General features: G+C 39.4%; 1 protein-coding gene across 1 annotated transcript in view; it reads right to left on the reverse strand.

Annotated features, from left to right (window-relative positions):
• Positions 1 to 689: 689 nt before the first annotated feature.
• The window catches only part of LOC148759204 (uncharacterized), a 35,259-nt gene continuing 22,625 nt past the window's right edge, over positions 690 to 13,323 (reverse strand). Inside the window, exons 4-8 of the mRNA XM_088793385.1 lie at positions 10,637 to 10,751; positions 10,301 to 10,474; positions 4,583 to 4,689; positions 3,135 to 3,272; positions 690 to 813 (exon numbers count right to left, since the gene is read on the reverse strand). Coding sequence (XP_088649511.1) covers positions 690 to 813; positions 3,135 to 3,272; positions 4,583 to 4,689; positions 10,301 to 10,474; positions 10,637 to 10,751 — 658 coding nt within the window. The remainder of the gene's footprint in view (positions 814 to 3,134; positions 3,273 to 4,582; positions 4,690 to 10,300; positions 10,475 to 10,636; positions 10,752 to 13,323) is intronic.

Raw genomic sequence — 13,323 nt, forward strand, 5'->3', positions numbered from 1 at the left:
ACACTGTCATGACAACTATCCAACGAACAGAAGAAAACAGCTTCTTCTAATGAGGTCAACATGTCTCACTCTGTTTTTACTTATGAGGAAAAAAGGTGATACTAGTGAGAACTTGTTGGCATAGCCACATGGAAAATAACCCATGCTTCTCAGCAAGGCACAGCTTTACTGACTTGCATCAGGAGATACCTTTCAAAAACAGTCTCACTGCGATTCCTTCACACTGGCTAAGTTTTGCAGTTCTTACTGTTTGCCATTTGTTTATGGGACTAGGAAGGTATTGTTGAGTTCCTAGTTTTAGTTACATTATGGGGAGACAAACCACAATGTAATCACAAGAATTCATTCACTACCTGTAAGCCATTTGATGTAAAATTTAAACAAAGGTCCATTTTTAGAACAAGTCCAACTTGTTGCAAGGTGATTATAGAAGAAACATACAACATACTGATTTAAAAATCATTTTTCGTATTTACACAAATATCATATGGGATTGTAGGGGTCATGACTAGATAAATGACTTTCTTTTCACACAATACGCTCTCAGATTTTAAATACCGACAATTCACTTTTATAATAATTCTGAATACTAGACTATTAAGAAAGACATTAACTAAGAAAGAAAAAATATACATGCAATATACACATTTTGCTTTAACAGCTCTTTCAATAGCAAAACTTTCTTAGTCTTACTGTATGTCTGGTAGGACCACAAAGTATACTTCACTATTAGGAGTCTTACCTCGACTGTTATTGTCAGAAGACTTTTTCCATCTCCTCTCTTTTTTGCAATCAGAAATTAGTTTGGCGTCGCTATGTGTAAAAGAGGTGATAATATTACTGTGGTATAACTGACAGGAACACATTTATCAAAACATGGAATTCTTAGAGTATTTCAGGTAATGTCTGAGCTAATATAAAAACTTGAATTATCCCATACGCTTCAATTTTGTAAGTTCTACAGACAAACAAAGAAAAAACAACTCATAGACACAGACAACAGTTCAGTGGCTGTCAGAGAGTAAGTGGAAGAGGGGATAGATAGTAGAAAAGGGTAAAGGGGGTCAAATACATGGTGACAGAAGGAGAACTGACTCTGGGTGGTCAACACACAATGTGATATACAGACAATATATTAAAGAATTGGACATTTGAAACCTATGTAATTTTACTAACCGTTGTCACCCCTATCAACTTAAGTTAATAAAACAACAACATGGTAAGTTGTACAAAATTTTTCTTAAGCATGTGATTAAAGAAGACAAAAAAGCAAGGTGAACCAGTCATGGTGAGGGCAGAATAGTTCAGTCAGTTAATTAGAATTAGCAGGGGCAAGTGGCGAGAACTGAGAAATCCTAGTTCCATAGTCCACAAAATCCATTGTCGGAGAAGTCACTGCTGTTAGGCTCAGAGTTTTCCTCTACAAACCAAGCAGCTCACTGCCTTATTTTACAGGTTGTCACAGGATCAAATAGATAATACAACAAAATGGAAGGCAATGGAGTAAGTTTTTTTGAGCTTTAGTTTTTGAAATTGTTTTGGAATTCCAAATAAATCTAATGTGTGCTTTTCATAGGTTCTATTTAACATTCAAATGCTGCAGTTTACAGAAAATGTTTTAAATGTTGGTTATTAGCTACTCTTTCTTTGTGGTTTGTAATTCAGTACATCTCAGCTATTATGTAATTTGTAATTAAAGGCATTTAGAAATATGTTACCTCAATAAGTCAGATAACATAGTTGCCCCCTATTATCGTAGCTAATCACACCAGTGGCAGAAAACGTATAGAAGTCAAGACCTGGCTTGGACTACTTCTGTCTCATGACTACCTCCTGAAACTCTGAACTATCAGATCTTTCTAACCTTCCTAGGCATCCCCAGTTGACTTGGAAGATACAACACATGCACATTCATGAGGCATGGAAGGGGTGCAGCTAGTCTAACACCAAGTAACCTCCTTTAGATCCAGAGCTTCCTGTTTACTGGCTTCCATGTCAGGCAAAACTTTAAATATTCTGAAACTTGAGGGAGAGTCAAGTCACTTGACAGATTTTCATTATTTTGGAAAACAGATCACTGAGCCTCATCTTAACTAAGGAATCACAGGCAAGTTAGTGCCTGCTACTGTGGGAAAGGCGTTACGGGACCTTCCAGGACCTAAGGAAAGATACTCCATGGGATAGCAAGTGGCCTTGGCGTACAGATCTGGTAACAAAGGAGAAAGGAAAGTCTGATCTTTTCCTGCAGCATTACTGGCACCTCTCTGACAGCTCAGAATGTTCCAACTAACATGTGCTAGCAGAAGACAAAACAAGACACTCAAAAGGGTAAGTCATCATGAGGTCTGGGCTAAGATGTGGGCCCCGCATAGTTTTGTTTTTCAGGGTTGGGGAAGGGTGTGTGTGGCTAAAGCTAGAAGTCCAAGCTCCCGGGACAGGGTGCTGGTGCTCTGGAATAGGGGCTGAGAATGTAAACAAACACATGCGTGTCAAGTAAAAAATATCGTCACTTGGAAGTCCAAGTGTGGAAAACCACGAACACCGAGGACTCGGGATCAGCAAGGGCACCTGGGAGCACAGGTAGTCATGACGACAGGACCCATTGCTACAGCAAGCCTGCAGCAACACAATCAATGGAAACCAATGAATGACCAGAATGACCTTCGTTCCCTCTCCATCTGACTTGTGAAAGAGGATGGTCCCCCTTGGACTTAGGGAACACTTTGGCTTCTTAAAAATTTCAAGGGGGAGAGCATAGCCGATAGCCTCCAGAAAATAGAGAATTTCCTGCTAAACTGTACATTTTACACCCCCAAATAACCAGTTGAAAAAGTCAGAGAAGAGACATTATTGGTACCTGACACACAGGGGTTATGCTTGGAATGAAATGGAGAATGTTGGGATCCCTAGAGATAAAGGTCTTCAAAGTTCTGGGATAAGGAATCTGTCCCTTTGCTACGTCTTCCACGTCTGACCGTTTGTTTGGTTTCTGGCTGAGGATGTCTACTAACTCACTGCCATGCCCCCACTGCCTGAACCCAGTTATGAAGTCTCACCTGTTACCTAAGAAGTAACAGTTAAAGTATTTGGAAGTTCAGTTTTGTGATAATTAGCATGTCAATGTAAACACTTACTCCTTCAAACCTTTAGATAAAGCGTATTCTTCTGCAGTGAATCCACTGTCATCTTGAGCAAAGACATCTGCACCTGCCTGAAGCAGCAGCCGGACTGTATTTGAGGATTTAGCCTTTACAGCAAGCATGAGGGCTGTTCTGAAATAACAGACAACAACTTCACCCTTAGGAACTGTAAGTTACCTAAACAGCAACATTGAGAGACTCTACCGAGTTCAATATATTGCTTATCTGTATAGAATTGACCATTTACATGCTTAAGTGTTCATCTTTGTAAATTATGTCCAAAGCTAAAATGAAGGCACATGAAAACAACAAAAACAAAAAGCCTCTTGCCCCACTTGGGTACTACCTAGAAGTTGCTAATTTAAAGTTCTTTAATAGACAAGTCACTCTGCTGAGGTCACTTATCTGAAGTAGGTGAAGATTTCAATGAAGAATTTCCCGTTTCTTCCTTAGTCTTATATACGTTACATCCAAAGTCAGCTAGAAGTCAGGTAAATTAAAGCTAGTTGGCAGGCTCAAAACAATAGTATTAATAATAATTCTAGCAATCATTGTCATCATTGAAGTTAATGGTGCGCATAAGCACGTGCTGGGCACCGAATTACACGCCAGGTCGTGACACACGACCATCCTCGAAGGAGATATGATTTTCCTCGTTTCCACATCGGGAAACATGTTTGGTGATGACAGTAATGTTCCCATGGTCACACACGTGACACGTAGGAAAGCTGAGCATTGAACCCAGTCCTGAGTGAACTGAAAGCCCATCTCTTTTTTTATCACCCATCCATGACTTGTTTCATTAAAGAAGAAGTTTATTCAGTTAATGTTGTCTTTCTCCCTTCTACTCATACCAATTAAAAATGATAAAACAAAAACACATCAAAATAGACTAGAAATAAAAAAGGATAAAAACGGAGGAATATCTGGTAGTAGCAATTCACAGTCACTTAGGGAAATCCCTATAACATCAGCATTCCTTGAAGAAAACAATTTCAAGCAGAGTCATCCAAACAACAAAATCAACTCCTATTTACCTTTAACGTGCATCTTTTAAGGAAAACTGAATACACGGCAGAGGTTAAAAAAACTGTCAGAGAGACTAAATCCCATATTGTATCATAAACTAAGTTAGACTCCATACTATACAAAACTAGTAAAATTACAGTGAAAACCCTTTAGCTAATATAATACCATGTGACCCCAAACTGCAATGACAAATGACATCAGTCGATATCATAAAGGAATATGAATCCTGCAGGATACGGTTCTTCCAGTTCACCAGTCAGAATAATTGCTTTTCTACCTAACGGACGATGTGCTGATATTTTTCACTTTGTAATCATAGGTTAATCCTCTTGTTATTAATCTTTCTGACTTGAGCAACTGTTACCGCTCTAAAACAGTTCTAAGTTTAAAACCAAAAGAACAAACCACTGTACCTTTTCCACTTATCAACTGCATGTATGTTTGCATGTCTCTCGAGTAAAAACTCCACCATTTCCTGGCTCTTCAGATGCACAGCAAATAAAAGTGGTGTAAAATCAAACTGTAAAACAGAAAACATTTTACAGCTTAAAAACTACATAGTTCTACATCAAATTTGAAAACTCATAAAAGATCCTCTAAACTTGAACATACACTAGAGAAAGTAAATACAAAGTAGCCCTCTGTGCTGTCATCTGCGGCTCTTCCCTTTAAAATATCCTCCTTCTTCCTCTCCAACGGATGAACTTCCACCTCATTATCCAGAACTCCCCTCAAACACTGACAGCCCTGGTTCCAAAATCTTTGCTCCTATCACAGTCTCTACCGCACTGCACTGCAGTGATTTCATCGTTCCCATCTGAACCCGGAGCTTTTGGAGGGCAGGGGCTATTCTTCATCCCTGTGTCTCCAAGCTCGAAATCATAGACGTAAATGCTTTAAGTCGTTTTATTGAATTGAAAACCTAAATAATTGTTTCTGGGGCAGTGTTTGTTACATTGTATTCCAAAGAATACGTACTTTACCAGAAATTAACTACTGTGGCCCAGTAGGAAGATTCCAGAAAGAGCACCTGTGTTTGAGAAGTATTATAAAGCTGTGCTTTATATGGCTATTACTAAAGAAGTGTTTCAGGTTGCTTATTCCCGATTTGACAATACTTTTCTGTGGCAAACATTAACGTTTGAAATATCATGGAATTTCAGGGATATAGTTTGGAGAGCTTTCCAACAGAGGTGAAGGTTTTCTGCAGCTTATGCAAACATGCTTGCTTCACTTCTATCCATGTTCTCAGGATCCCAGATGTCAACTTCAGGCTCTCCTGCTCCAAAAGGGTCACTAAAGAAATGGACTCTAAATTAAAAAGAGTTAGGCTTCAAATGACCTTTGATTGTTTATCGCTAAATGGTCCATGGGTTTTCTCCCATTATAAGATGATGGGTTTTTATCTGGGCTGTTGGTAAGCTCAATGTGAAATTTCATTCTCAGTTACGATGATAATCTTGGGACCCCAATGCCTATCTACTTTTTGAAAAAAATCTGTTTTCATTCTGGGTCTATTTTAATTGCTACTTAAAATTATTTTACGGCTCAGGCAAAATATAACTCCGAAATAAAATATCATGGCTTATCAGTTAACGTTTTAATACTGATCTTTTAGCATCATGAAAGCGACTAAATCACTTGCAGTTTTAAGGAACCCTGTTGAGGAGGAAGATAGAATGCTGACTGGAATATGCATGACACCTACAACTATAGCCATCACTGACCTCATAAGACTTAAAGACATTTCCATGGGTATGATCATTTATAGGACGTATAATGAAAAAGGAAGTTTTTTTTCTTTTTCTTTTTGTTTTTTTAAAAGAAAAACAACTTAGGAATTCTAGCTTGAAAAACTTACTCTCATTCTAAGGAGATTAACATAGAACACATATAATAAATCAACATGGACTGTCTTGAAAATCTTGAAATGTTTATCAAAATACTCTGTACAAGAGGAATCGCACACTCCAGTGCTTCCGGAGGCAAAGAAGGGGACCCAAGTAAGTGAAGAACCCAGGTGGGGACAGCAGCACTCTGGGGAACACATGTCTCATAGAAGAGGCGCAGCCTCGCCACAGGACACCCACTGTAGTCAGGGCTCAAGGGGACCAGGCTGGATTCGTTAAGAGAAGCTTGACAGCGTTGTTTCTCATCGGTCCCCAAACTCTCGATGTTGGCTCAACATAGGGGGGCAAACTAAACATATCGAGGAGCCACAACTAGTCTATGGCCCACTTGGGATTTTTTATCTGCCTTTTCCAAATGTTTGTGTATAATGTGAATATTTGTATGTAAAATCTTTCCGTTTTTTAGTATCATAAGCTTCATTAAAAAACTGGGCCCCAACATGCAACAAAACTGTCATTTAGACTCATTACACCCACTTCAAGAATTTTTCCCATTCTTATTCAAACCATAATCTATCTGTATTCATTTTTCAGATTGTTAATCCAATGGATAATTACATTAGAGGACTGCTGACACTAAATTATTGACACTTCCCATCTGTATTGCTACTAACTTCATGGGATTTCATGTTTAAACCTACCATCGTGATTATGCCACGGCTCTATGAATTTCCCAGACATACTGAGAGAGTTTATCACACACTTTCGATCACTGCAGCATCATTTACGGTGGCCAAGAAACGGAAACAACCACACTGTCCTTCAATAGATGGCTGGATAAAGAAGATGTGGTATGTATACACTAAGGCATACTGCTGTGCCATACAACAAATGAAATGCTGCCATTTGGGACAACACGCATGGATCATGACATTATTATGCTGTGCAACACAAATCGGACAGAAAAAGTCGAGGACCATACGACTTCACTCATATGAGGGATAGGAAACTGAAAGCAACAGATGAACAAGACAAAGAAACAAAAACTCATAGACACAGACAACAGTTGAGTGCTTACCAGAACGTAAGGGGGGACAGTGGATAGTAGAGGAGGGTAAGGGGGGTCAAATATACTGTGAAGGCAGGAGAACTGACTCTGGGTGGTGAGCACATAATATGACATATAGATGACGCATTATAGAAATGTTCATTGCAGCTTTGTTTACGGTGGCCAAGACATGCAAACAACCAAAATGTCCTTCGATAGATGAATGGATGAAGAAGTTGTGGTATATATACACAATGGAATACTATTCGGCAGTAAGAAAAGATGATATAGGAACATCTGTGACAACATGGATGGATCTTGAGAGTGTAATGCTGAGCGAAATAAGTCAGACAGAAAAAGCAGAGAACCATGTGATTTCACTGATATGTGGTATATAAACCAAAAAGAACAAGACAAACAAATGAGAAACAGAATCTCATAGACACAGACAATGGTTTGGTGGTTGCCAGAGTATAAGGGGGGTGGGGGTGGGGGGTGGGAGATGAGGGTAAGGGGGATCAAATATATGGTGATGGAAGGAGAACTGACTCTGGGTGATGAACACACAATGGGATTTATAGATGATGTAATACAGAATTGTACACCTGAAATCTATGTAATTTTACTAACAATTGTCACCCCAATAAATTTAATAAAAAAATAAATAAATAAAAAAGAAATGTACACTTGAAACCTATTTAAATACAATAACCACTGTCATCCCAATAAATTTAACTAAAAAACAAAGAAAAGAAAACTGGAGATTTACAGAACAACAGGCAAAAAAGTAGGCTCACAATTTCCTATTACTGCAGGAAACCCTGCTTGCAGTAAGCATTTGTTGATCTAACAAGTGGAGCACAAACAAACATGCAAAATTCTTAAAGGGCCCGATTCTGTGCATTAGGAGACCACCCATCAGCAAATTTCTGAAGATTCTCTGAGCGCCAGTGAATGACTGATGGCTGAAAGGAAAAAGGTGTTCTTTTTTAAGCCAGTAGATACCGCCAATGATATTTCCTTCCACTTCTCGAGCCCAGAGGTACAGACAGTTCAAAAGTCAGGCGAAGAGTGTTGGGAAGGAGAGAGCTGGAGGGTAATCACCTCCCAAACTCCACCTCTTCTAGAGATATTTAAGTATCTGAGATCTGCGAATTGATATATTGCACTAGTAGTTCTTCACCAAGAGTTGTATCCGAATCTCAGGGAAATATTTCTAAATAACACATGTCCAGGCCTTATTAGCTTTACTCAGTCAAAACCTTCAGGGAAGAGCCTAGCTTGTGAATGATTGTAAGTGTTTTTAAAGTTCCTAGGGTGACTTTGATTTGCCAGCACAATTCTAGCCGAGAACTAGTCCAGTAGACGATCACTTCAGTCTCTTCTCTCGCCTATGTCACCAATTTCCTCTGACATTGAGGATTAGGCCAAATAAAAGTGGAAGAGACATGTCACTTATGAAAAGCACACTTAATTTCCTGGGTAGGAGAGGAAACGGGATTAATAACTCAAAATGCAACTTGATTTCATTAAAGCTAAACTCCTTTCTTCTCATGGGACAGTCTAGATTTCACAGCAGAGTTTAGACTCTTACCTAGGTGGCTCTTTCTGCCAGAACAGGATGATATGTCACTTAATTATCTGTCCTTCCCTCGTTTCCCACTTAATTGCCACCTGTTCACTGTAATTTGGAGGATTCGGAGCCTTCCTAGAAGTGGTCTCGGGGGAGTTTAAAACTCACTGACTCTCTCTCCCAAGCTAAGGATTATTATCCCCCAAAACTGCAGAGGACCTTGACTAAGCATATAAACCGAAGGAAAACAAAAATAAAAAAACACTTTTTATTAATTAAATTTATTGGGGTGACATTGGTTAGTAGTTGGTTGCAAGTGTCATTTCTATAATACATCATCTGTATATTGCATTGTGTGTTCACCACCAGAGTCAGTTCTCCTTCCATCACCATATATTTGACCCTTTTTCCTCATCTGTCACCCCTCCCCTCTCTACCCTCTGGTAAATATCGAACTGTTGTCTGTGTCCATGAGTTTTTGAAAAATCTCTTCTTGTTATTTCCTCTCAATAGTTCAATTTCCAAATTCCCCTGCATATTTCTCATAGTTATTTCCTTTCCCTTTCCTTTTTCCCTCTCAGGCTTTGGCCAATGGGAGCTAAATAGCTTTATATAAATCACTTGTTTATAAATAGCAACTTGTCAAGAGCAGGAAGATTTCAATGATATTGTAAAATGCTTTTGTTCGTTTGAGTTTTAAGGAGAAGCCGATTTCAAAGGCAAATTGTGCTTTCCTGCATTGTTTTGCATTAATTGGAAAACAACTCGGACGTGAAAAAACACTTAAAAAAGGAAGTGTTGCCTCTAACAAGTTGTGTTTTCACAAGTAATTTGTCACAAGTGCATAAAGGAGAGCTGTGCCCTCTACTGCTACTTTAGAGGTATGATCATGTAAAGTAAAATTTTAGAAAATTGAGTTCCAACTGTTTGCATTCAGGGGACGCTTGAGCTTCCAAAGATGTAAAATTGACCCTTCCTGTGTCAACCAAGGGCATTCCTGCTGGGGTTGCATTGGCGAGCGGTGATGTACGTCCAGGAACAAAAAGGGGTGAATGCAACCCCATCACCTGCTCCCTCTGTACGACAACCCGCCCAGCGTCTCCACGAGGCTGAGCAGGAGCCCCACTCCGAGGTGGAGACCCCAAGGGGGACCATGGCTGGCAGAGTGGCTAGGAGCACAGGTGGATGCCCCGGCTGGATGTCCAAACGTGACTGGCCCTCCTGCCCCAATCTTCAGAACCCCCGAGGCCTGGGCTGCTCAGGGCCTGTGTCCTGCTGCTTCCCCTCCCCACCTGCATATCGCCAGCTCCCCGGCCGGGACCCAAGTTCCACCCTTCCTCCCACCCACCCCCAGGAGCACCCATCTCCTAGGCCCTGCCCTGTAGCAGCCACCCCCACATACTTCCAGCCCACCAGGTCTTCAGTCCTCGGTGGGCTCTGAGCCTTGCACCCACTCCCACGCAGTAACAGGACTGTTACAGGCCAGAGCTGGGCCCTTTCTGTGGCCAACCCATTTCCCCTTCCTGACTTGGCTTTGACTTGTTTCTGTGGCGACAGGGCCTGATGTACAGCATGCAGTATATATCGACTAGAAATAAAATGCTTGTGGCTGAAACACATGTATTATAAATATTGTATAAATACATCTGTGGATCTATACCTCATTGGTTGCTTCTATATCTGCCTGGTGTTGCAGGAGCTGTTCAGCTATCGCGGTGTTGTGCCCCATGGCCGCATAGTGGAGAGCCGTGTTGCTACGGAAGTCCTTCATATGTGGGTCCGCTCCGTGTTTTAGTAGGATTGTTGCACACTCCTCTTCCTGGCTCTCCACGGCCTGTCAGGATTACGTCATTAAATAAACGGTAAATTATGGGAATTCAAAGTAAGCATTCCACAAGTTTCCACAATTAGGTATAGTTAATTGAGAGAAATTCATTTTTATTCTAAATAATTAAACCAAATCCATCTCCTGTTGACAGAGCTGGCTACCACATACCTTCATGAGAGCTGTCTTGTTTCTGTTGTCACCGACATTCATCTGGCATTTCTTCTCTGCTAGAAGAGTCACCACTTCCAGACGGCCAAAGGCGCAGGCCAAATGGAGAGCAGTCCTATGAGGGTGAGAGGACATTTAGGACATTACAGGGCACCGTCTCAAACATGCAGTTCTGCATGCAATTGTAAACATGACACACTACTCCAATGCCTTCAGAACCAACACGGAGTTTTCTTCTGCACAAAGGACAACATTCACGAGCTCTTGTTACTCGCCACACTAATGAAAGAGCAGCCTAAGCGACTACCGAGAGCATGCCCTGGGGAATCAGCTCAACTCGGGTTTGATCCTAACTTAACTCTACCACTTAATAGCTGTCCCTTAGCCTTTGTGTGCCTCCATTTCCTCATCAACAAATGGGGATAAAAATAGTACTTAACATCACAGGGCACTGTTGTTGGCTTAAATGGGAATCTATGCAAAGTGTTTACTTAGGTTCCTAGCACAAAACACACACTCAATAACTGTTTGGTAATATTATCCGAATTATTACCATCACTACTACTTTACAAGACAACATTTCAATTAAGTAAAATGATATCATTCTACCTACTTTGCAGCTGTGTTTTAAGGATTAAGAAAGAACACTGCATTGCAGTGGTTCTAAGATGCTTCTTTTCTCATATTTTAACACCTCTGACACTGGAAGGCAATGCATAATTCAGAATGCCTTGAAAGTATAGTTGGCAGCATTTAAATAATTTCTTACTGGTACTTACAAGAACGGGCATCCTACCACCCGTGGTGCCTGACGTGAAGTGAAATAATGGAAACGCACCAGACCTTCCGCAGTTCTCCTCGTAAGTTGGCATCTAAATAAATGTTCGTTCTTAAGAGCATCACGGGGAAAGAGGACTAAAATCACAAAGTAATTCTTGTTTTGATTTTCAAGAAACTTGACGCCAAAGGAGACTCAGGAGTCAAGTGACTAGGGATGGCTCATTTCATTGACTGTGGAGATTCAAAGATTATATGAAAATCGGATGATTTCCAATGATCAATATTCATATTTAATACTATTGCACACTAGCTGAACAGCAAATTTGGTCACTGTTCACAACGTCCTAACTGCAGAAATCCTTTTGTTTGAAATGGGGGAGGAAAAGCTTCAATTGAGATTAGGTACAAATACTTCCATTTACAATTTTTCATTTCACTCCTACTGGGCAACATAAAGTTTTTAAGGATGAAAAGGGCCTGAGAGATAGATTCTGAGAGTCCTGGGTAGACTGTGTCTGCTCCGTAACAGTTATTCAGTGTATATTTGATGAATAAATGGATTGAAAGAATGGATAACTATAGCTGGAGATTTCAACATTTGTAAACAACATTTTTATAGTAAAGCAGTACTTCTGCAATAGTAATAATCACTTATATGTGCTTTTTTGATCTCCACAAAGACAGAACCAAAATGATTAATCAAAGATCATTTAATATTATAGGTAATGAAGCACTATGTAATAAAAAAAAAACTAAGTGTGTACAGAAATATAGATACATGAACTTCTACAGGCACAGATAAAAAGACTGCCTTTACTTCTGAAGAGGCTAAAAGTTGCCAAAAATACCAATCTTTAAAAAAAATATATTAAAAAATAGAAGTGAGAAATTGTTTTAATCTGAACAAGATTCATATACCTGGGAATAATGAAATATTACCTGGGATTACTTTATTAATAATAAACCATTACTAGAATTTCTGTATATGTTCAGTGTAGAGATCAGATTTTTTTAAAAAGAAAACGTCACAGTACAAATACTCAGATATCAAGTTTGCACATATTTTGGGCTAAAATAATATCGTAGTCCGTGTGTGTGTATAATCAAAGGAATGCTTTTCTCCTTTTCCGAGCTACCAGAGTACATCTTTGCACGTGAGCATGTATGTATCATCCATACCACCTTCAACGGTCTCAGGTAATTCCATCCTACGGATGCACTGCAATTTATTTACGAAATCCCTTGATGTGAGTTCTTCACAATACATTGATATTGTAAGCAGTGCTGAGAAAAACAAATTGTATGTGATTTATCTAATTATTTCATAAAGATATTTTAGTACTTGGAATTGATGCGTAAAGGGAACACACATTTTTAAATGTGGTACTTATCACCAACTGCCCGTTTGAAAAGTCAGAAGCAACTTAAACTTGAAGCAGCAGTACAAGTACCATGGCTCCTCATCTTCTCAACCTTGGAGGATGGAAAAGAAGTTGTCATCTCTCTTTCAACTTGAATTCCTTTTCTCACCTGGGACACTAAGTATTGGTCACTTACAGATACACAGAAAGAACTTGGTCCCATTCAAAATTCGAGTGCGTTTTTTCTGTTGATTTCAGACACTTCTCTATAAAACGAAGATACACTTTTCCCTGATATACTTATGCCGTACATAATTTGCAAGTACATTTTCTTTTATTTTGTTAATATTATTTTCTGATATACAGAGACTACTGATTTCTTATATTGCTCAACCAACCTTCTGAACTCTTGCTTTTCAAGTCTTCGCCAACATAAAAAAATGTATAAATAGGCATTTCTGTTTTCTTCTGGTACGTTCCTCATTTCGTATATTTATAAGTTTTTATCTATAGTACACCTGGAACTTATTTTTGTGATATGAAAAT

Source organism: Rhinolophus sinicus, chromosome 1, assembly GCF_057876585.1.
Source record: "Rhinolophus sinicus isolate RSI-liver-muscle chromosome 1, RSI-T2T, whole genome shotgun sequence".
NCBI classification, from domain to species: Eukaryota; Metazoa; Chordata; class Mammalia; order Chiroptera; family Rhinolophidae; genus Rhinolophus; species Rhinolophus sinicus.